Source organism: Scleropages formosus, chromosome 3 (genome assembly GCF_900964775.1).
Source record: "Scleropages formosus chromosome 3, fSclFor1.1, whole genome shotgun sequence".
NCBI classification, from domain to species: domain Eukaryota; kingdom Metazoa; phylum Chordata; class Actinopteri; order Osteoglossiformes; family Osteoglossidae; genus Scleropages; species Scleropages formosus.
Genome location: NC_041808.1, coordinates 25,786,660 through 25,811,934, shown reverse-complemented (window position 1 = coordinate 25,811,934; position 25,275 = coordinate 25,786,660). Strand labels below are relative to the sequence as shown.

The following is a 25,275-nucleotide window of genomic DNA, read 5'->3' as shown; positions in this document are numbered from 1 at the left end:
ATTACTATTTTCAAAGGAAACATATGCTTCACGGAGCCCTTGAAGCCCATTCGCAGAGCCCAGGTTAAGATCTCCTGATCTAAAGAGCCTCAACAAGCTACAGCAGCAGAAACATCCAACCTGGAGGGCAATCGCCTGTCCGTCTCCTCTTCCAGAGCTCCCTTCATTCCTGTGGACCTGCCCTGGTGGACATCAGCATCGAAAGGCCATGGGGCTCCACGGCATCCATCCTGCTGGACAGGAGCGGCCAAAAAGCTGACCGTGAGTTGGCGTGGACTCACTGCCAACCGGGCCCGGCTGCAGGGAGCGCCCGGAGGGGACATCCAACGAAAGACCGCTAAGAGCCTAAAAGGGCCGCTCGGACCTGTCCTTCACAGCTGTGCGCGTCACATGCACTCGCCCCTCTGCCCCGATGAACACGCATAATGGCCCCACCCTGGGACATTACTGCCGTAATTACACGGCTCGGCTGCGACTGGCATTCCCGCTGCCCCCTCTTAATCCCAGAGCCGAGTATGCCTGTGACAGAGAGCATATGCCGTACACACTGGGATGCTGTACGCACCAGATGCCAAAACACACAGATGGGCACGTGTAAAATGTACGCACGAATACGGAAACATGTCTCACATGGAACTGGCTCAGCGTGTCTCCTCTAAATCCCGTGCGTTGATACTAAATCGTCTGAATGCAACTTCTGGGAGAATTTCTTCTGTTTGATAACCGCCTTGCAGTGCCGAATCCAGCTCAGCCTGTGAGGAGTTTGCGTGTTCTCCTCATGTTTGCTGGAATTTCCTTTCGCAGTCCAAAGAAGTGATTGTCATTGATCTGGTGTACAGATCTGCAAATGACTGGACCGGAGTTCAGTGCAGCGTAACAAACGTTGTAATTCATGCTGTGTAAAGGTGTCAGTTAAATGTACACTCTGAGAATGCATACTGTGGAAGGCTTCGGTTTAGTCTACAGACTTAAGCAGGCAGTTACCATGGCCACATGGTTGTGCAACGACTGTACCGTGTACTTTAGCCCTCGCAGGTCCTCAAATTGACAGCTGAGAACTGCTGAGCTTTCATTTCTTACTGTACCCTGGTCAGGCCTGCTCTTCAGGTGACCACTTTTCTGCCGTGACAACAAGAATTAGATATGCAGTAGAGGAGAACTGTCACCTAAGTAAATGTTATACATATAGTTTATATAGAGAAATACAAATGGGTGCACACACACACATAGATAGATAGATAGATAGATAGATAGATAGATAGATAGATAGATTTTAAGTAAATTTGTTCAATTTTCCATAAAAAAAAGTTCAGGAACAATAAAGTCATACTGACTTATAAATTCATTCAAACTAACGCAACAATATAATGCACACATCTACATTGAAATAGTCAAAAGATAAATCAAGTGTCGAGCTAAATAAAATTATATAACAGTCCATTAACAAATGCAATATTATGGTCATCCTGCGAAACAAGTATTGAACCAGACCAGCATATTTCAATTCCTTACAAACAGAAATGAACAAATAGAATGAAGCCTCCCAGATAGGTTCATACGTGTTTGCCGCATTTGCGGTGTTTGATGGTAGTTTGACATCTTGCTTGCGCTTTGTGACGCACATATATACACATATCTACATGAGTAGGTGGCTAGAACTTGTATCATTATGAAAGTCACAGCTTCAACAACTGATGTTTGAAAATAACCTTCAGATGCAACACGAAATTTTCAATCAGATGTTGCGATAAATGAAACAACTCTCAATACTCCATCTTCACATTTTGATGTTTACCGTCTTGGCTTCATGAAATTGGCTGAATGAAAATGTGTTAAAAACATAAGCTTGATATTCAATAAAGTGCATGACACCCAAATATTTGCGTATACTATTTTTCATCAGTTTTGAAGCGGTTTGGTTTTAAAATCACTGTGGCCATAAATTGATTTGCTAATCACTGCTGACGCAGCACTGCAGACTTATGACGTCAGGTGGCTCAACGTGCCGTTCCTGTGCGTCATCCGTTACACACCCATGCATGCTCAGACCCCTTACAGGGTTTTCCATGTACTGTCAGCATGACGTACAGAGCTCAGTGTGCTACAGCTGCGGTTGATGGGGTGTGACTTAGAGAAGCAAAGGTCTCACCTCCAAACGTACCTTTACATTATTTCATTTACTTTTCTCCAACGCGACTTCCAGTGAATACTGTGTAGTGTTATGAGCCCACACACCTTATTCACCAAGGTGACTTACACTGCTAGATACACTACTTACGATGGGTCACTCATCCATACATCAGTGGAACACACTCTCTCACTACAGGGGAACCTGAACAGCATGTCTTTGGATTGTGGAAGGAAACCCACACAGGTCTGGGGAGAACATGTAAAATCCACACAGACTGAGTGGGGATTGAACCCATGTCCACTCGCACCAACCAGGTACTGGGAGACAGCAGCACTACTCACTGTACCGCCGTGCCATGAAAATTGGGCCTTTACACCACTTTGTACCACTTAACATCACTTTATACCATTAACCAGGTTTTACAGCAGAAGTGGAAAACCTGAGCTTTGCAGAATCTACATGTTTCACATAGACACTACTGTATATTGTATATTAAGGTGAGTCTTAGTGAAGTGTTACTAAAGGGATGGATCCAATACCCAGATATACCTGAAAAAACCCATTCCCCCATAGTGTGTGAGTGATAGAGTGTGTTCCACTGATGTATGGATGAGTGACCCATTGTAAGTAGTGTATCTAGCAGTGTAAGTCACCAGGGTGAATAAGGTGTGTGGGCTGATAAAACTGCATATAGTTAACTGGAAGTTGCTTTCTGGAAAAGCATCTGCTAAATAAATCAATGGAAACGTAAAAAACTGGTCAAGATCACACTTTTTCCTCAAACTAATCAAAATTAAAATTTCAAATATCATAGCAGCCAGGTTATGAATTTGTCTCATGTTCATCGTAGTTAAAGTGAACGAGAGAAGAGTGAAACTGAGAGTGTGTAAAGTGTTGTAACAAAAAAGTAATGTGTCCTGGATTCTGGGGGGGGGGGGGGGGTGAATTGTAATTCGTGTGTAATTCCACTTGCTATGATGTTAGGGTGTTTCAGGATCAGTGGACAGAAGTGGATATAATCCTGATTATGTGGGAAACAAAATGATGCTGCTCAGAGCCGAGAGAAAGCAGACACTTGGTGCTCATTATGGGGGCTCCTCACTTCAGCTGCACTAGGGACAAAAAACCTTTTAATGACCACTAAAGTGTCATTTACTGTCGGGCTTGTTAGCAGAATGTCCCACTTCGTCCGAAAGCAAAGTGCCTAACCCTTTAAACGTTGCTTTGTAAACATGCATACACCAATAAAAGGCATTCCAGAAGCATATAAAAAAAAGAAAGAAGTTATGCTTTACACTGTAGTAAGTCATGTGTGAGATTTGCACTGAATGAAAGGAACATAAATACTTTGCTAGAGAAAGTTACCTATTGCAATAATCCAATGCTGTAATAGTCCCAGAAAACTGGACAAACATAGACGTACATCACAGCTATTACGTGAAGAGAACCTTAACTTCTCCTTGAGTCATAGCTCGGCTATCTCACCGTTAGCATATTGCCTATCAAAGTCAAAATGAAACTCATCTAAAAGTAGAGCTACTTATTTTGAGGCACAAAAAACACACCTTTAAGTACTGAGGTGATAATAAATGTTTTAATCTTGCACTTTTCTCCAAAACATCTTTCAATGTTAAGCTTTTTGCACTGATTTTCTTTTTCTTACAGCTGGATAAATTTTAGTGTTTCAGGTGAGGGTCTGAAGGGGGATGTGGTGGCATAGCAAATTTGGCCGGGGCTTGCTGTGTGGTGGGTCTGGGGTTTGAGTCCTGCGTGGGGTGCCTTGCGGTGGACTAGCGCCCCGTCTTGGGTGTGTCCCCTCCCCCTCAGCCTTGCATCCTGTGTTGCCGGGTCAGGCTCTGATTTGTCGCGATCCCACTCAGGACAAGCAGTTGTAGACATTGTGTGAGTGTGTGTGTGTTCAGGGTTTGAGTAAGGCTACTACAGCAGGAGGTAGGATTTGAACCTGGAGCCTTTGACTATAAGGCAACAGAAATCACTTGGAATCTAAGAACCATTCTGAGGATATGAAAGCCCACTGACTCAGCCTTTTCTCACCAGGAGTCTGCAGGGGGTCAACATCTAATACACACATGAGGTACTGGTTACAATTCCAGAGCCTCAGAAGAACACACACTGCAACTACACTCTAACAGTGTCGAACCTGCAACATCTAACACCAAACGATGTTTAAAGTAGCGTCCTTCGAATACAAGACAACAGCTTGAACCGCTACATCGGCTGCCGGCTTGTGATACAGTACAGGTGGTCCCTGACTTATGATGGGGTTACGTTTAGCGAAACCCATCATAAGTGGAAAATATCGTACCTTGAAAATGAAATTTAATACAGCAAACCTACCGAACATCATAGCCTAGCATACGTGCGATGGCCATTACAACCTTGCTGCCTTAATGCTGGACAGTTATCTTGAGTTTCTCCTCAAGATTAATTGCCCTCCTCTTCTTCTCACCAGTAGCAGGAGACACAGATGGGCGTTTCTGTGACATTATAGGTACACAAAACACAACCGCGTGGCAGACTGGGAGATGCGGATCCCTGCCGCTGCCCACCATTGTGAGAGAGTATTTCACTGCATATCGTTTGCCTGGGAAAAATCAAAATGCAAAATTCGAAGTACGGTTTCTAACCAAATGTCTATCGCCAGCTCACCATCGTAAGATCGAAAAATCGTAAGTCAAACTATCGTAAGTCGAAAAACACCTGTAGTTGAAGAACATAAGTAACTCGCCTTACCAATTGCCCCCCCCCACCCCATAATAAATTCTTAGCTCATTTCCATGTTTTAAAAAGTGTTGAATTTCATGAGACTGTTTAGAAAGTACAACGTATTATTAGTTTTAACCACATCAGGGTGAAACTGGAAGAAATGAATACAGGCCATATGACTATAAACATGTCACTTGCTTTCTGATGGAATCCACAGGGAGGAAGCTCATTAGCCGCAGTGGACGCATGTTAATTTTGGCTGCGAAACAGGATATGTTTTGTCATTGACACGGAATAGGTGGGGCATGCCCAGCTACCCGAATCATTTCGGCATTTTCGGCGGAAACCGTCTTAATGTCGCTTACTTTCTTTGAGGCCCATTCTGGTACAGTGGAATCCGATGATCCGTCATCATATTAGACCGATAATTAATCAAGTTTTATGATCAAAAGCAATCCTTCGCATTTGGTCGAAAGAACCTTTCCCTATCTGTTCGGAAAAATGGCGATCTCTGCGAGTATAATTTATCTGCCAGTGCACTGCTTCTGAAAACATCTTCCCACACGTCTTATCTCTTCTTAAAAAATAAAATAAAATGAAAGATATTTTTCAAAAAGCATAACAGATATTGTTTTCTGCGCAGCGGTTTCGCTGTGACATCGGCTTGGTTTCGGTTGTATTTCCCAGCTCATTTTTAAAGTTTCTGAATCCTTTTGATCTATTTCAGCGGAGAACAATAACAGCACATGCCCTTTAGGTGATACCCAAACTCTGAATTAATTTACTTTTGAAAGCACTGAAAGCCAGAATTATTTTAATGAAGCCGAGCACTTACATCATGTTTATCATTGATATACACAGCTATGCATCAGCAAGCGCAAGACTTTCATAAGATTCTATTAATGCCAACAATACACGGTTTGGAGAGAAAAAAAAAACTAAGTGTTGAAACGCGTAGGGGGTGCGGTGGCGCAGTGGGTTGGACCACAGTCCTGCTCTCCAGTGGGTCTGGGGTTTGAGTCCCGCTTGGGGTGCCTTGCGACGGACTGGCATCCCGTCCTGGGTGTGTCCCCTCCCCCTCCGGCCTTACGCCCTGAGTTGCTGGGTTAGGCTCCGGTTCCCTGTGACCCCGTATGGGACAAGCGGTTCTGAAAATGTGTGTGTGTGTGTGTGTGTGTGTGTGTGTGTTGAAACGCATAAAATTCTGCTCACTTCTTAAAATGGGATCGGTCTCCTTCGGAACCTGTCTGAAAATCACACTCGCGCAGCATGAAACTGCTTGTCCCGAGCGGGGTCACGGCGAGCCGGAGCCTAGCCCAGCAACGCGGGGTGCAGGGGGAGGGGACACACCCAGGATGGGACACCAGTCTGTCAGATGGCACCCCAAGCGGGACTCGAACCCCAGACCGACCCAGTCAAGCCCGCTATGCCAACTCTCCTGTGTTTATTGAGAATATAACGAAAAATAATGGTTCTTGGGTGGCAGGAGCATCACTACAGAGGCAATGGCCAAATTTCCAGTCCCACAAATGTCAAGCCAGCAGTGCACTCAAGTGTATTCACTCCTCACACAAGTGGAACTACTTTTAATAGCGAGCGACCCAGTATGGTACACGCCATCGACCACTGCATGCACAAAACTCACACTGAAATATTGCAGAATTTGTGGCTGCGCAGGCCAATCAGTGCCAAACATGAAGCAGAAAAACAAAAAAAAAGAAAAGAAAAAAGAAAAAAAGAACTTTTTAAGTTTTTACAGCCAGTGCACTTATCACTGCGTAATAAAACTAAGGACTGCAGAAAAAGCACTGGTTTGCTAGAAAATATTAATGCAAAGTACTGCATTGTGGCTTCACGAATGAAAGAAGAGGATAATCCTTTTGCAACTTGGTCCAATGGCTTCGTCTTCACACAGCCGCAGAGACGCTCAATAACATGTAAACACGGTGACGGTCAGCCGTGCTGGACAAAAATAAACTTTTAATTTATAACAGACGCAGAGCGTGTAAAGGGCTTCTACTTTTCGTATCCGAACGACACGCTTGCCAGTCACGTGCACCCACAAGGCTGTTGGATCGACGAATCGCACGAAATGACACAGCCTGGAAACCTCGATTTCTGACTTTTGCATATGATATTGCAGCAGCAACACTCTGTGATCGCTGGTTCGGATGCAATGAATAAGCAATCCGATTATCATGCGCCATAACTTCAAGTAAAACAGGTTGCAAATAACTTTTACTTTATGAGTACGGCAATTTACAGAACATTGTATCATTCGTGCAGGCTCTTATAGCAGACGGGTTTGAAGAGCAAAGCATCCCTGAACAATGCAACGTTAACACACATCACATCGGAACAAATGCAAAACACCCCTCCCTTCCACACTCCGTAATATCCTTGGCCCAAGGCAACGTCAAGTTCATGTTTCAGGGGACATCCGCGGACACGCCCACAACGTTCATTATGACCAATCAGGAAGCAGAAGACTCGTTGTCTAACCAACGGACGATGAGTGGGCAGGGTCACACGTGCTGTTGCTAGGGCCTAGTTTCCAAATTGTTACTATCACTGTCAAGCCAATCAGGTCACATATTGTAGTCTATCAACATTCCCTCTTAGACCCGGTCAGAGGAACTCATTGATTGGCTGCAGCCCAACACTTCTGCCGGACATCTCGTGTTTCATTGGCTACGTGGGCTGTCACTCAGAATCAGGATTTTTGTTGAAGTACAGTTGTCATGGACTTGGCAGAAGGTCCCGCGGAGTCGGTGCGTGATACTCCGTAATACCGAAAACCTCGCACATTTCAGTTTGAAATTTCGGTGGTTAGCTGTCGTAGATATATGGTGCATGCGAGGCGTTGCAGTCGTGCGCGTATAGGACTGTTTCTCATTTAAAGCGGAATATAACTAGGATGGAACTAAATTCTCTTTTAATCCTCCTGGAAGCAGCGCAGTATTTGGAAAGAAGAGACAGAGGTACTTAACTTCGGCTCGTCGCCGTCCGAACTGCCTCACTATAAGTTTAGGGGAGTAAAAAGTGCATCATCCAGCCGCTTTGCTCGCTGGCTTCCAGCGGTGCATTTGAGAGAGGATGAGGTGCTGAAAACTTTTTTTTTTTTCTTTTTGAATAGGTTGTTCTGCGCCTTCTTCTTCTTCTTAAAAGTTTCTTGTCGCTCGCGAGCGCGCGCGCAGCGCCGTACGTGAGAGGCGAGCGATACTGACGAGAGTGTGTTGTTGTGCTGTGTGTGTGTGTGTGTGTGTGTGTGTGTGTGTCCTGTGCATGATGTGCGGCGCGCTGCGCTGTTCCAGCAGAAGCGGAGCACGGATACGCCTCGGCGCTTCCCTTCGACACCGACTCGTCCCGCAGGAAGGCGAAAGCGCCGCCGATCGCGCGTAAGGCGCACGCCAACAGGTACGCGCGCGCGCGCACACACGCACAGACTGAGCTGTCGTATATATAATACAGCAGGGCTCTTGTTGTACTCCGTTCGACGTTGTTTTCGCCCTGGCCCTCGCCTCGTCGTCGCTGCGGGGTTCGCGCTCTCTCTCCTCCTTCCTGTACCGTGTACGGACAGAGAGTGCCACGCTGGCCGGAGCCTCAGCCCCCTGTGTCTGTCCCCCCGCAATAAGCGCAACCTTTGTCCGCCTCTGCTCTGTTCTGTGCCGCACAGAGAGAGAGAGAGAACCTGTGTGTGTCACTGTGTGTGTCACTGTGTGTGTGTGTGTACCCCGGTACCACCAGTGTGAGCTCTCTCCACGTGTCGCTGCACCGTGTGTCCAGCAGTAACCCCCTGTCCATCTGTCCCTCTACTTTCTATCACCATTCAGTGCCTGGAGGAACTTTATTTCTTTATTTATTTATTTTATTTATTTTCATTTATTTATTTACTTGTAACATTTCTCATCCACAGTGTGTGGAGTCTGAAAGGTAATGCTCTGCCCCTAAACTCCATGCACTGAACTGTTAAAACTGGCCAATTTGACTGTGGTAACATTAGGTGATGCATGCACTACAGTACAGTACAGTGCAATACAGTACAGTACACCACACTATGGTACAGTGCGGTGTACTGTACAATAGAGTACAGTGCAATGAGTCCGCAGCTCCATGGCTTCACTGGCGTGTGCCGTTTCTGGCATCGCTCTGTTTTGCGTGGTTGATTTTACATGTAGTCGGACACCTTTTTTTTTTTTTTTTTTTTTTTTTTTTTTTTTGCGAAACAAAGCCGTCTGATGGAGCGCAGCGACGTCACTTCTACGTGAGCTGGTTTCCGAGCCCAGGCCCGCGTAGCGGAATGAGCAGGGCGAGGAAGAGGAGGAGGAGGAGGAGGAGGAGGCCGGTGCCTACGTGCACTTTGTCTCCTGTGTCAGGGACAGACTCTCTTCAGCGTTGGATAACGCGAGAGGGTGCGGAGCGACTCGGCTCGTTTACCTTCTGCACTCCGGTGCCCGCGCGGCTCAGGTGGCCTCTTGTCACAGTCAAAGCTCTTTCCCCAGATGTAAATCTACACAGTGAAATTTATGTGCAGAATTATTTACATAAAGCTTAAAATACACTTTCGTAGCTTGGATGTGGTGCTAGAATCTTTGCAGTACAGTATTATAAAGCAGTACCGTACTAGTTTCACAGTCTCTTGTCTTGGGCGCTTTAATGATATGCAGGCAATCGACGGATACGGGAAGGATTTTTAGTTGTGACATCATATGTGCGAAATGGAAATGCTTATTTTTTTGTGCGTAATGGGTAAATATGGCTTTTTTATACGTGACCGGAGAATTCCGTGAAGGTGCATTTTCAAAATAAATGAACTGCAGTGCAAAGGCATTTGGCGATTTTCCGTTTTGCTTATATGTAATTCAGATTAATTTTGTATTTATCGTAGTTTAATGATATATCTTATTTTGGCTCTGCCATGCCATGTAGGTAATTGCTGCCTGATGCTGCGTGTCAAAAATATTGATGTGATCAGCACGGCGAACCTGAACCACATAGAGATGTCGTTTCAGCTGAACACAAAAAAAAGGAAATCGTATGACTCTTCATGCCAATTTAGCTGCAAACCATTGTATGCAAAGTCCCCCCCCCCCCCCCCAGTTATTGCCTGCCCAGCACTGTGTAATAATGGGCCTCTTATTATTTAAGCAATTCATGATGTTACATTTTTAATAATATTTTCTAATGTCTTAGTATTATTATCTTTTGTAGTGATTTACAAGATTTAGCCGCTGAAAAACAGAAGGCTAGTTTACACGTTATATTTCTGAATTCAGTCAGACGCTATTTGCTGTTCGGCGTGCTCCTCCGCACGCGTCCATGTCGAGGCCTCCATATGGCTTTGTTCTACCGACCTGCAGCTTTATGCCTTTCTCCTTTCTGCACCCGTTGACCTGAGAAGGCCAAATTTTACACCTTTTGCACGGAGTCCCCCCCCCCCGATAGTCCAGAGATCACATTATATTTCCTTATTTCTTCTCTGTGCTTAATCCGGTTACGTGTGTACGCGCAGTCATCTAGTACAAGTAAGAATATCACACCCCGTACTCGAGAACAGATATGTGTCATGACATGTCGGAGATTCGTCCTGCTTATTTTCGACCCGCACTCCTTTTCGGGGGATTTGGATCTTCTCTGACAGCATGTTGTCATTTGTCTGACATCTGTGCTCCTTGTCGTGCTGCTTTTTCCTCACGCGGAGTTTCCTTTTTCTGCGCCGTGTAATCTTTGCTCGACATGTGCAAATGTGGCACGTAAAGGGAAGGTGTGCCCACCCCCGCCCCCACCCCCACGTTTGTGTCCTGTGTGAAACACCTCTGAAGGCCTGGGTTGGGAGATGCCAGGCGGTCGCGTTTACCCTTTCATCGCAGAGTTGCTGTGCGTTGCCTCAGCCCTGCGGCGAGATTGCGTGCGCATTGCTTTCACAGAGCGCTTGTACGCGGCGACCCGCTTCTTTATTTATTTATTTATTTATTTATTTATTTATTTATTTATTTACACCTGACGCCAGTCTTTGCAAGCTGGTGCCGTTGCAGCGCTTTGGAAAGTTTCTTCCACAATGACCGACGGATCAGGTTCAGACTCCTGCGGGGGGGGGGAGGCAAACTGCAGCTAACTTGAATGCAGAATAAGTCCCTGTCCGGTACAACTGGCTGGCCTGCCGCTTAATACGGCCCAGCGCTTTCTAGCGACTGCCTCGTAATGCTTCTTGAAGTGTTATTTTTAAATCTGTGTACAATTCTGTAAAGGGGGGGTGTGGTGGCACAGTGGGTTCGGCCTGTGTCTGCTCTCTGGTGGGTCTCGGGTTCGAGTCCTGCTTGCGGTGCCTTGCGACAGACTGGTGTCCTGTCCTGGGTGTGTCCCCTCCCCCTCCAGCCTTGTGCCCTGTGTTGCCAGGTTAGGCTCCAGCTCGCTGGGACCCTGCTTGGGACAAGTGGTTTCAGTCACTTTGTGTGTACAATTCCTCACTTTTGTGTTGTAAATACACAGTTCTTTACTTTCTATTTTACGTGTAGCTGATGCTTTTCTCCAAAGCTGCTTTCAGTGTTAACCTGCCTACAGTTATTAACCCATTCACGCAGCTGGGCACTTTTACCACAGCAGTTTATGGTAAGTACCATGCTCAGAGGTACTACAGCTGGAGGAGGGATACGAACCTGCGACATTTTGCCACACTTCTAACCGCTACGCCACCCACTGCCGGTGATTTGTACTGTGCTACCTTTTAATTTAATTTAATTTAATTCACTGCTGCAGTACCTTTTTTCGGCATGCTGCAATATGACCTCCTGTAGTGATGACCCTCTAGAGGACATTGTCTCCGCTCTGGAGGACATTTGTTTTTTTTTTAACTGTGTCTCGCCAACCACACGTGCTATAATGCTGCCTCCTAATGTGCCCCTGTGTGTCCTTATGGAGGACATTCTGTGCTTTGATATGACACCATAATATCACTTTGATATTTGGGGTGGGGCTTGGCCATCTTCCTGGAAGTCCTAGAGGTTCTGCGTCCAAAAACACTTTCAGCCGGATCTCGGGGGGGGGGGGGGATTTACGGTGTATGGGATAAGTAACGCAGAGTGCAGAGTGATAAAATGCATTTTTTGTCACTTTCTGTTTTTCAGGTCTTCGCACAATGAGCTGGAGAAACACAGGTACGTTTTCTGGAGTGGCGCGTAGTACAAACTCGCTTCCTCGCAAGTGTTTCCACGCGCCATCGCTCACCTCTCATGCTCACACCCACTCATGAACGCTGTGTGTGATTTTTTTTTTTTTTTTTTTTTTTGCCACGACAGCCAGACCTCCCATCGCACAATTTTCACCCCTCCCCAGCCTGGTGTCAGGATGGTGTGTTTTCAGTGCTGCGCATCAACGCCCTTCGCAACCCCAGTACCGCATTAGGGTGGTGCTGATGAGATATCGTTACAGCTTCACCCCTTCTGGTACGGTTGGGCGGCAGCTGTGAAACTTTACATGACATGTTTTACCTAAATCATTCACCCCGGTGTTTCTAGCCATGTATGAATAGTCGTCGTATTTTTTAATTAGCTAGGCCGCAGCTCATCGATTCCCTTGAAGCGGTTTGCCTCGAAAAGCCGATGGGGGAAAAAAATGACAACAGACTAAACGCAATTTTCCGTTTATAACATGTCTGAGTACATCGCACCTCCGGTTTTTGTGACTCGGGACTTAAAAATGAAAATGCTTCTTATTAGGCCGTTGAAAAAATGTGTTTGCGGGAGCGAAAATAGGGCAAACTGAGCGTCGCCAGTGAAATATTTCTGGAGTCAAATATAGTTGCAAATACACAAGTAAGAAATTCAAATTAACACGCTTTGTGGAGGCATCGTCAAAAGCGTTTCATCCATGTGAGTTTCTTGTGAAGATGTGGATGTGGTGGGTGTGATGCGAGTCCCAGAGTGTGTACTGTGTCAGGGAGCAGCGGGGGGGGCGCAGTGGTTAGGGCTGCTGTCCTCCGCTCAAAGGACCCGGATTTGAATCCCACCTCCTGCTGCTTTCCCCTTGATCAAGGCACTTATTCTGAATTGAGGGAGTAAAAATTACCCAGCTCTATAAATGGGGAAATGAGTGTAAGTAGCTTACTGTAACAAAGTGTCAGATGGACAAGTACTTGTAAATGTAGGGCGCTTATCGTTCCTGTGCAAAGTGCGTCGCTTTCCCGTTATGCCACCGATTACCCGATGACGGTGGCGCCGTAGGAAATGTGCCGAGACATGTCCCCCAGACCCGGGAGAAGTTCCGCTCGGCCTGTCTTCCCTTTCCCGTGCCGCCCCGTTTGAGGGGTGTTCCATGCTGCATCGTTAGAATAACATACCTGGTTATTTATGCTGAACTTGCCCCGATTCTGTGGAACGTACAGATATAGAAACTGAACTGCTCATGTCTTGCACTTTTGAGTCCACAGCTGTACCCAGGATGAGTAAACTGGTGTTACGGTGACATCGCTGCGCCTGCGAACACGGGTTTCGGTAACCGGTTGCGCTTCTTCAGTATGGGGCTGCTTATGAAAATTGAGCAAGTTACTGTAATTTGCAAGCAGTAATTCCTTGTGGAATGTAGCAGTCAGACGTTTTCACACTGTACCTTGCGTCTAAGCGATTGTTCCAGGAGAGGAAATAAACACATTTATTACAGCGTTCCAGCATGTTTCATTACTCCTGGGGCAGCAGGGGGTGTCATGGATAGAGCTGTCATTTTTTAATTCAAGGAACTAGGTTCGAATCCCACCTCCTGCTGTAATACCCTTGTTCAAGGTCTTTAAACTGAATTAATGCAGTTAACATGACCCAGCTGTATAAATGGGTAAATAAATGGAAGTAGTTTAGTGTATGAACCTCATGTTCTGTGCTGGTTAGGATAAAGGGCTCAGCAAAATAATGATTATAATAACAGTATTAGAAAAAAAGTATATTATTCCGGGGGGGGTGCGGTGGCGTAGTGAGTTGGCCCGAGTCCTGCTCTCCAGTGGGTCTAGGGTTCGATTCCCGCGGGGGGGGTGCCTTGTGATGGACTGGTGTCCCATCCTGGGTGTGTCCTCTTGCACCCTGTGCTGCTGGGTTAGGCTCTGGCTCCCCCGCGACCCTGTATGGGACAAGTGGTTCAGACAGTGTGTATGTGTTTTATTCCTAATACTTTGCTCAGATTTTCACAATAAATGTCTTTTTTTAAGGGTAGAGTAGAGTAAGTGGAGTGATGAAGGGCGGCAGATCTCTGTCCCGTCAGGTTCACGTGTGGAAAGGCTTGGTCACGATGGTGCCGAAGCGGCGGGTAGACACCTTGACCGGGTTGCCACCTCGACCAGGTTGCCACACCCGGGCACGAATTACACGGGTCACACGCGGTGCGTTGCAGATCACCATTTATGCTGACAATCTCATCTTTGGTTCTCAATCCTCAAAGACTTTTCCTCCGCAGCGCTGTGCTACAGACCTTGTCGGAACTTGCGCGCCAACTGCCTCACTTCTCGGTTATTACACCTCCCCCCGTGGAGACCACCGTTTCTATGTAATTAGGCAGGTGGTTCTTTGGCAATGTTTTGGGAAAGCGCCGTTTGCCTTGTTCCTCACAGGTGAGGCACTTCTGGCGCTCATGCGCTGTGTTTCCCAACAAAGGTGGACTTGTCGTCCGTTCACCGCTTACTGATTCTGCCTTTGTTGGCATCTCGCGGATGTAACGTGTTCTGCGGCTCCGTCTTCGAGGTAAGCCCAAAACGGCCATCCTGATCAGCACCGGTACCCCAGCGCTACGAGAGCACACACACTCGTCTCCGTTCGCCCCATTATGATACCGAGGTCATTTAGTCACAGCTTCCATTAATATCTCCTTATTTATCTGAATTTTTGTGCCAGAGCAACTTAAAATCTTCTACCAGTTATAAACTGTCCCTTTTTGCAGCTGGGGAAGTTTTACTCCGTCCATTCAGGGTTAACACCTTCATCAAGGGCACTACAGCAGGACATGGGATTTGAACCTGTGGCCTTCTAGTGCGAGGCAGTGGATCAAAGCACTACGCCATCTGCTGCCCCTTTGGAACTTTGATCTATGAGGCCGACATGGGTGTCTGAGACAAACACGCGTCACTCTGTGTGTCTTCATTGTGACTCCCTGCTGTTCGCAGTTGTCTAACGCGAGCAGGTTTCCCAGACCCGCCGCCGCACCCGTCAGCAGGGCAGATCGCGGCCCGGGACTTCCGAGAAGCGATATGATCTCTCTGCCATACCCTCGTGGTTTCGGTTGCCCTCTTCTCCTTCCTGTATTCAGTCACCGCTGCTTTCCTTTTTCCTGCACAGACTCGGCCCCACATGCGCATACGTAAAATAATGGCCTTTTAATGCCGTCAAGGCCGGCTGTTGCTATGCAACCTAATTATTTCAGCTTTTTTGTCTATTGCAGTTGCGATAATTTTGCTCTGATTGGTGCTGGGTGCCGTGCGTGTTATTTCAAATATTGCTCCCCAGTTATGCTTTCTTGGACGGGGTGGCAGTACATATCTGAACATGTCCTGACCCGGTCCCAAGCAGGCTTCTTGTGCGAGTGCCAGTAAGCCCTGGGAAAGGGCAGCTGCGCCTCGACTCGTCGCCGCGACAACCGCAGGTCAGCGCTTCTGCAGATGGCAGCGGATGTTTCCTCTTCCCCTCCTCCGTCACCTCGTCGCGGCCGCTGCTCATGTAAAGCAGCGAGCGGTCGGGGTCAGCTGACTTCTTACTTCACCTCAGTGTCACTGGGAAACCGCATCTGCCTTTAAAGCGCTCCTTGCGCTCGGCCCGCCCCCCCGACGCAGGAACTTCAAGAGGAGCGCCGCGCACACATGCACCCAGTGCGCCGTTCGAGGCCGTTCGTCTTCCACACTGCGACGCCTCCATCGTTCCACCTTCCATCATCCGTTTCGCTCCGGAGACACGGTGGACGCTCTACCGGAAAACTCAGAGATGGTTTCTGCCTCCGCTGCTGACAAAACTATTGTAATTATTTAAACGAAGTCCAGCATGTTGGGTCGACCTGCAGCCGCAGATCTCTTTGCCGTTTCCTTGTTTCGGTCTCCTGTATTGGAGGGATTTGCCGGGTCCGTCACAGGAGGCCTTAGTGTTTAGTCTCACAAATGTCCATCTGCCGCTCGGTCCAGAGCATTACCTCATAGTGCATATGTCACGCACAGCATCATTTATCTCTCTCCCAGAGTTTGGCTTGCGTTTCAGTCTTTTTATTTATGTGATACATTTCTCCGTAACCACTTGCTCTGATTAACCCGTTTATACAGACTGGTAATTTTTACCGCATTATTTCAGGGTAAGTACCTCGATCAAGGGTACTAGTGCAGGAGGTGGGATTCAGACCTGGGTCTTTCGAGTCTCCAACCGCTATGCCCCCTGCTGTCCACTTGTGGCGTCTGGATTCATGCAGTTTGTGCCAGACGGGCTCTCGATGCAATGCAATGACACACTCCAGAAAAAAAGGTTTCGGCAACTTAATTTCTCCTTTATCGTAATAAAACGGGGCCTGCGCGCTTTCGAGACGTCTCTCAATTTGGGGGGCTGTTTAGTGAATTCAGAAAATTGAGTTGTACCCCCCTCCCCATGTTCCCCAGGGTTGGAGAGTCCGTGACAGCAAGTAACGGGAAAAGATTTTGGGTAAATGAAACTGCTTCCCCGCAGGCTTGATGTCGGCAGAGGCAGCACTCCGTCCGTCAGAACTCTGAAAGCTGGCAGCTCAGGGCCCTTTTGGGAGAGGGAACATAGTCTCTGTAGAAAATGAGTCATGGGGGCATGGTGGTGCGGTGGCGCAGTGCGTTTGATCGGGTCCTGCTCTCTGGTGGGTCTGTGGTTTGAGTCCCGCTTGGGGTGCCTGGTGATGGACTGGCGTCCCATCCTTGGTGCGTCCCCTCCCCCTCTGGCCTTACGCCCGGTGCTGCCGGGTTAGGCTCTGGCTCCCCGTGACCCCGCATGGGACGAGTGGTTTCAGATGGTGTGTGTGTGAAAGTGAGTCTGTAGGAGTGGCAGCGAAATGGGTTTCTGGGGTTTCAGATGAGCTTTATGCGTAAGCCTGTCTGACACTTTTCTCAAAGCGACTTGCAGCGTTCAGCTACCTACACTGAATTACACAGTGAACCAGCGGGGTAATTTTCACTGTTTCAGTTCCGGGGATGTACCTGGATCAAGAGTACTAGAGCAGGAGGTGGGATTCGCACCTGGGTCCTTTGTGCCCAAAATCCATGGCTGTAGTTACTGTGTCACCTGCAGCCTGCTTAATGGTTAGCGCTGCTCCCTTTGGACCCAGAGGTTGCAGGTTCGATTTCCCCTCTCCGGCTGTAGCACCCTTTAGAGTACACTTACTCTAAACTTGCTCTCAGTTGCTTGAGAGAAAAGTGTCAGCTAAATGAATAGATGTGGGTGTTGCAGGTTTGACACTGTTAGAGTGTAAGTGTAGTGTGTTCTTCTGAGGCTCTGGAATTGTAACCAGCGCTTTGTGTGTGTGTGTGTGTGTGTGTGTGTGTGTGTGTGTTAGATGTTTACCCCCTGCAGACTCTGGGTGAGAAAAAGCTGAGTCGGTGGGCTTAAATATCCTCAGAATGGTTCTTACATTCCAAGTGATTTCTGTTTCGCCTTACAGTCGAAGGCCCCAGGTTCAAATCCCACCTCCTACTGTAGTACCCATACTCAGGGTACCTATCCTGAACTGAACCAGTAACAATTACCCTGCTGTATAAAAGGGTAAATCACTGTAAGAAGCTCAACACTATGTTACTTTGAGGAAAAGCACTGGATAAATAAATGAAGGAATAAATAAGTTACTTGTGCTCCCTGGAGTCTCTTCTGTAGATATGGTAGTCGGGGCATCTCGGGGGTTGCAGAGCTGGTCAGGAAACACTCGGCTGAGCGATACGGCCCCAGAGCTGCCCCAGGAAGGGAGGCGTTGCTCTGAGCGGTATCGTCCTCAGCCGCGTGTCACTTCTGCTGGCCTTGTGTGTGTGTGTGTGTGTGTGTGTGTGTCATTGTGAAACTGAGGGATGCGCCTCCTGCTTCGATGCAAATAGCACAATATCGGTGGCTTCTTGCACATTTTTTAAACCTGCAAAACTGCCCCATCTCTGCTGCTTCTCCCTGGTGCTCAGCATAGCTCTCTCACGTTTTCTTTCCGGAACTTTCACCCATGCAGCCCAGAAGTCTTTTTTTTTAAATTTTTTCATAGTGTAACGCAGAAGCAGAATGCCGATTTCGTACACTTGTACCGTGTTGTTCACATCGTTTGCGATCTGCACGTTCTGCCTGCGTGCTGTTTTTTTGCGGACAAAGCAGGTTTGGGTGAGACCCCTAGCATTCGGTCGTACCAGAGTCCCATGCGACGGGCAGCCATCCACCACCCGGGAGGGCCTGGTGACACAGGCATCAGTGACAACCACATTTGCCCCATGAATGGGTGGGGGGCAGCGATGTCCATGCACATCCGCACTGCCTTCCCTCCACTCGCTTTGACCGTGTGCAGCAGCCAGGAAAGTGCCACCCTGAGGGTGTTATGAGAAAAAGGTGCCTTGCCGTGTCAGCTGTGCCGCACAGGAGCGCCAGGCACTGAGGTTCCTCTGTGTTTGAGTTTCTAGAATCGACGCAGTAGCTGATGTTTTGCATAATTTTGGCGAGAATGTCAGTGTGTTCCGTCCTGGTGGCGACATGGCTGGACGGATGGATGGATGGAAGAAAGGAAGGATGGATACTTTGTAAACCCTCATGGAAATTGCTCAAGGCTACTGCTGCACACACGCAACAGGCAGTGATTAAAAGATATTCACAGCGAGTTGAACGTATGTACAAGAGGTGTTGACAAAAAGGACACTGGAATAACATGGTAAAGTGTAAACACATCAGTCAGATGGGGGAAGGCGAAAAAGTTGGAGCGTAATACAAATGGAGAAGAAGTGAAGAGGAAGCAGTACTGTGAGCTTAAGAAAGCTTGTATGTCATCGTACAGGACGCGTCTTTGCAGAAAGAGAGGGAACCGTGTGTGACACGCAAGCGTTTCTCCGCACTTTGTGTACATGTGATGGTTTTGTTCACTTTTGTTTGCGCCGGTCCTTATCGAGGTCAGGATAGTGGCGCCGCCGGACGGGTTGGCGTTCTCACGGCTGCACCCGGAGGCGCTGCAGCCTGTGGTATTGCACGCACGGCCCTGCTGTGACACATATCAGGAACGGCATTAGCGGCAGAGGAAGCCTGGATGGTCACAGGTTGCTGACATCACTTCCTGCCGCTGCCATCTGTTTGAGTCCACTGTGTCAGCCTAAACGGCCTCTGATGTCCCGTTCTGCGTGGAGGGAAGTGCTCCCCGCTTTGGTGAAATACACTTTAAAAAATATACGTGTATATCTAAAGCTAAATGTATATCAAAAAGAAATGTTTAAAAAAAGATATGGAAACAAAAAAAAAAAAAGCATGCATTTTTGCAGTGGAGGAAATGCATGTTTATAGTTAATGTAATGTTAGCAGTCAAAGTTTATGAATTTCCTGTGGGTCGTTGTTGGTAGTTCCAGAATTTTTTTTTTTTTTTTTTTTTTCCGGCGCATGGTTGTTCACACGGCGGTGGCGAGTGATGAGAAACATTCCTGTCGACGGATCTGCAGAAACGAGACATGCAGGCCATCGACCCCGCCCCCGCTTTCTTTTTTATTAAGTGACGTGCCTTTGACGGATCCCAGCAACCCGTAGTTGGCAGCCTCTCTGCATTTTGCTAAGTGTCTACAGCCGACGTTGGCCTAACTGCAGTTACTGTAATTAGACTAATTGCAGCGTTAATCTGAGTACAGTCGTATATGATCTGTGCCGCAGTGTCAGTTCTTATAATTAGAATGTCAATCTACAAGCAGTTGTTTTCTACACCTGTGTTGATGTAATTACAATTAATTAGTGAGTATTATTTGCACTTTAATGCTAATCTAATTACCCTTGTTAGTGGGACCACCAAGTGGTTGGAGGTGGAGGAGCTGAGCTGCTGGGAGTGATCAGGTCCTGTAGGTACGAGGGTTCAGATCCTTGAACTGCATTCTGCATTCGCTGGAGATCACCTCCTTCCACCACTTAGAAGGGCCATCAGAGCGGTGCTGGTTTGTATCCACACTTGTTAACCTTGCAGTGACACGAGGGCTCACGTCAAGCTAGCGAGTAGGAATTTCCGTCTCGTTGAGACTCATGTCTCCGTTGCACGTTGTCCCCTTGCTGTGGCTGTGACCTCTTACATAACCAACAAGCATGTCGATGTGGATCATTCAACACATACCAGTATGCTTCATAACCTTGGACTGCACCTAGACTTGCGTGTTGAGGTGCCGACTCTTTGTTTGCATGTGGGCTCTAAAACGATCCTAAACAGAAGTGTAGTAATATTTGCAGCTGGAAGATATCATTGTCCTGCGATGGACTGGCGTCTCATCCAGGATGTGACCCCCACATCCCACCCCCACCCCAAGCCTTGCACCCAGTGATTCTGGGATAAGCTCCAGTTCACCGTCACCCTGCTCAAGACAAGCAGTTATTGAAATTGGATGGATGGATGGAAGGATGGATGGATGGAAGTTATCATATCGATTTTTATTAATACATTTCACCCTCATGGCCAGGCCGCCTTTACCCAATTACATCAGTGTATCATACATGTGATTTTTTTTAATTGTGTCGTCGTGATAGTAAGTTTTATTTTAGCAAAACTCAACATAATATGACAAAAGAACACCACAAAAAAAGGAATTTGTATAGATGATGTCCCTCCAGTTGTGTTGTATATCTTTTCACAACGCTTCCTTGTCAAATCTGTATTTACTTTCTGGTCATTCCAATATCCAGTCACTTGAGATATGTGGAGGAGCTCTCTAGTTTATGACACACTCCAGAGTGACTTAACGTGAGGTAGTGTACAATGATGCACCCATTTATACAGCTTGGTAATTTTTACTCTGTCAGTTCAGAGTAAGTACCTTGATGGAGGCTACTGCAACGGGAGGTTTGAACCTGAGTTCTTCAAGGGCAAGGTGAAAGCCCTAACCACTGCACCTCCTACTAGTTTATGTCACCTATTGAGAATCTGTATGCAGAGCAGTATGGGAGACCATGGTAAAAGTAACAGCCATACTATCATACTCCGGCCATACTCTTTTTCTTTGTCTTTGAGACCATGTGGGCCCCCCATGTTTGCCCCTCTCACCGCTCCCCTTCACTGTGTTGCAGACGTGCCAAGCTACGGCTGTACCTGGAGGAGCTGAAGCAGTTGGTGCCGCTGGGGCCGGACAGCAGCAGACACACAACGCTCAGCCTGCTCAAAAGGGCCAAGATGCACATCAAGGTAGGCGGGCCTCAGAAACACCAAAGATCTCACCATGTACCAGGGGGTGCAGGTCTCACTGTTCCCGCGTCTCTGCTGCAGAAACTGGAGGAGCAGGACCGCAAGGCCCTCAATGTAAAGGAGCAGCTGCAGCGGGAGCATCGCTACCTCAAACGGCGGCTCGAGCAGCTATCCCTGTCGGGCCTGGAGCGCGTTCGCACTGACAGCATGGGCTCCACTGTCACCACCGACTCGGAGCAAGGTAAGGTATGCCGCAGGTTCACAGCGCCTTCAGTCTGTCCGCTTCAAGTCAGACCGGCAGCACAGCCATTTACTGCTGGCTTGGGGTGCAGCAGGGGGCATAGTGATTCAAGCTGCCACCTTCACCTCAAAGAACCCAGGTCCTGCTGTACAACCCTTCATCGGGGTACATCTCCTGAATTGCTCGGCTAAATACTAACCCGGCTGTATAAATGGGTAAATCATTGTAACTAATGTAACATTTTAAGTTGCATTGGAGAAAAGTGTCTGACAGATATGTCCAAATATGTTTTATTGTAATTGGTGACTTGAACTGCTTTAGTGTGTGAGTGAGTGTGTGCGTGCCTGCGTGCCCTACAATAGACCATTTGTCCCGTCCAGAGTGTACCGAGGCTCACCTTATGTGTTCGGGATAGATACCCGAGGTAGACTGGACCGCTGTGATCCTGGATTGCACAAGCAGTTAATGACAATGCATGAATGTATTTCTTTGGCAGGCAGACATTCTGACTGGTGTGTGTCTGTGTGCTTGTGTGTCCTCAGAGGTGGACATTGAGGGCATGGAGTTCACACCGGCTGAGGTGGACAGCACCGGCAGCATGAGCGACGGCGAGGAGGACCACTACAGCCTGCAGAGCAGCTCCAGCTCCAGCGACAGCAGCTACTCCCACTGCCACAGACAGCAGCCCCACCTCTGCTAGGCCTCACAGCACCCTCCTCAGCTACTCCCGCCCTTCACCACACAGCACACCATTCCAAGAGCCCAGACTGCCGCTCAGTCAGAAAGTAGACCACAGAGCCACTCCTCGACGCTTCCTGTCACCCGATCCCACCCGCGCGAAGCCCGGCGACCCACTAGCACTCGCCACAGGGTTACCGCAGTATCAGATAGGAAAGCAATTCAAGGTTTCACTCGGAACATGTGGCAGCAAGAGGTGGGGTGGGGCGGGGTCGGGTGTTGTGCACAGCTTTGACTTACCAGTACGGACCAGGTGTATGTATGTATGTATGTATGTATGTGGTGTGTGTGTGTTGGTGTCTGAAATTCAAAGTGAAGTTTCTTATGCAGAAATAAATTTGCCACGAGGAACACATAAATCAGGCCTGTCCAACTCAGCCTTTCACTTTAAATAATCACCTTTTCAGTGATTTAGATCAATCAAACTGTCTTCATAATTCATACGGAAAACGACACATATACGTATTTTTGTAAACATAGAGAGGTTTATGCACAGGACATCTCGTGGGACCAAATAAGGAGAGTAAACTGGTTGGTGCAGAAAGCTGAGCTTGACAAACCCCTGATTTAAATTAAGAAACAAATCATATTGGACCAGACAATTCAGATGTTTCACAATCAACCCATTGAATGTTTTATGTATAATTTGAGTAGCCTGTTCAGAATCTAATACCTTAATGTCACCGCGATGTTCATTGGCTCCTCATCTTGCAAACGCAACACGAGCTGAAATCTGTTCGTAATTAGTTTTGTTTGTAACTCCAAAGTGACTTTATAACTGAGTCACAGTCAGTAAAAGCATAATAATAGAGGCGTCCCACAAGTTTCTTCGTGGTTTAAGTTCTGTAAAAGTCTCGGATATAGCTCCAGTAAATTTCTAAAGAAAAATAACATACAAATTTATAAAGACTGCGAAAGCGGTACGTTGTTTACGCAAATTCCTATTTAACCCCCGACTGTCCACCAATTCATCCTATACACAAGCAACAGGTACAAGCTTGAAACACTGTGGAAATCGGTTGAATTACTGCGACCCGACTCGCTGGTTGGGTTAAAGTGTTTTTACTGACACCTCTAGGCTGGGAGTGTAAGTACAAGTTGCTCTCCCTCCAAAACAGATATTATCTACATTGCTATTGAGGGCATAGAAAATGCAGTGAAACGGATTCGAAAATATGTTTCTGAAACTTTGTAATCTGACCACTCTTAACAAGAGAAGCCAGTGCACTCTGTGTCAGAAGAGCCAAAGCGATGTGAGCAGGCAAAGAATTGTGCCACAAAGAAAAGTTCTTGTTTTGAGTCTTGCCCAGGATTGTTACTCATAACCAGTAGCGAAGTGATGTAGCATTTATATAACATGGAACACTCCCACTTTCTGAAGCGTTAAAACAATTCTGGCGTGAGAACAAAATGAACATGAGAAAAAACTACCTCTCGGTTTATGGTATCTTCAGCGCTTGCCTTGCCATACTTCTAAGACCCTTGTCAGTGTTAGAAGTATGTGGCTTGGGTTCGGGGTGGAGACCCTGCTCAGCAGTGTAGAGTGCTGTCTCACGCTGGACAGAGTTCGAAGAGCGCGACACCCGTCGGCGATTTCACTGCTAGTGTGTGAATGTGTGTGCGTGTTTGTGGGCGTTTGTCCGTGTCCTCTGGTTCAGACTGACAAGTCAGCCCTTTGTTTAAAAAAAAAAAAAAAAACTTTAGAAAAAAGAAAACTGCCAGCTCTAATTATTAGCTTAATGTGCACAAGGAGTGGGCCTATAGACCAAACTACTTCTCAGATTTAAGTCTTTTGTTCACGTTTATTTTCTTGACACTTTGCTACGGCCGCTCCGGTTAGCTGTTCTTTAAAACAAACAAAGAGAGAAACAATAAAAGATTTGTGAATGCATGAAACCGTGACCTGCGGCAAGGCTTCCCTAGACACGTGCGTCATTACCCCCCGCGGAGCACCGGGGGGTCCTTCACTTCACTCCTTCACTCTTGCTATAGATAAGAAGAGGTTAAAAAGAAAGGACATTGCTAACAGCACTTTATGTCTTCATGTGCAGTGTTTGCTTCCCAACTAACACTTCAAAATGACCAATCTGTTGAGGAAGGTCTTCTAAAAAAAGATGTAAACTAACAAAATCCTATATAGAAAAAGCTGTTTTAGCTAGCGTACTCTATATTTCCCATATTAAATTTTGTATTATATTTTCCTAACTTTGCTTTTAAAACAAGAAAAGAAATATATATATATATATCTATATGAAATGCGGGGACCTGTATTTGGAGGGGGCGGGGCGTGGTTGCTATGACGATCTTGGAGACTCTCCTGCTGTCCATCTGTGCCTTGGTGAGCCTCAGAGAGTCCGGTTGTGATACACGTTCCCCCTCCAAATCTCCCGCATCTTCCGCCGCCCTTCAGGTCTCACTTCGCCGGGCGTTCTCGAACCCGGGTCCACAGAATGCTGACTCCCGTCTTCGCGTGCAGCCGATCATAGAACGAGGGGGTGCACGTAACCGCTCGGGCCCTGTTGACCAGCCCCTCGACTCCATGTAACGCCCTGTGTACTCCACATTGGATCCTACAGCGATACATCATCATTTTTTTTATGTGACGTACTTGCTGGAGGCCCCTTTTCGCGTCGCTCCCGTCACTCGGACCACCTCGGCAATCGCATGGCAGCTTTTTATTGCGCGTATTGCCGTTCTGGACTCGATGCGTTTCATCCTGTTTGCGATGCCACTTCACGTGACCTCACTTCCCGCGCCCTCCCGTTTTTTTTTTCTTTCAGAGTCGAAGAGGGTGATGGTGGGAGAGGGGAGAACATCCACATGGTAATGGCAGCTGATAATTGTCTCCCATCTCCCACAAAAAAAAAAAAAAAACAAAAGAGTCAGCCCCAGTGTTAGCGCCTCCTGTCTGCTGTTCTCCACATTCCCCACTTGTTTTGTGGTGAGCTGGCAGGAAAAAAAAAAAACATTTTACATCTGCTATTTGAAGTGGTGCATTTTGCGACAAGATCTTTACATTTATTTTTCCTTTTTTTTTTACCTCCATTTCTGCAATGAAAGTGAAACTAGCAGAAAAAAACTAAAGAAATGAATGTAA

General features: G+C 47.2%; 1 protein-coding gene across 2 annotated transcripts; it reads left to right on the top strand.

Moving 5' to 3' along the window:
• The first annotated feature begins 7,588 nt into the window (after nucleotides 1-7,588).
• LOC108926172 (max dimerization protein 4-like) lies at nucleotides 7,589-25,052 on the top strand. Of its 2 annotated transcripts, none has more exons than XM_018738732.2 (6): nucleotides 7,589-7,839; nucleotides 8,176-8,275; nucleotides 11,983-12,012; nucleotides 21,085-21,199; nucleotides 21,281-21,440; nucleotides 21,983-25,052. In XM_018738732.2, exons 1-6 carry the CDS (start codon nucleotides 7,776-7,778, stop codon nucleotides 22,138-22,140), a joined length of 627 nt encoding a protein of 208 aa, XP_018594248.1. In that variant the 5' UTR covers nucleotides 7,589-7,775; the 3' UTR covers nucleotides 22,141-25,052. The 2 variants fall into 2 exon arrangements, with proteins under 2 accessions (XP_018594248.1, XP_018594247.1); XM_018738731.2 differs by having other exon boundaries at nucleotides 8,173-8,275.
• The last annotated feature ends 223 nt before the right edge of the window (nucleotides 25,053-25,275 follow it).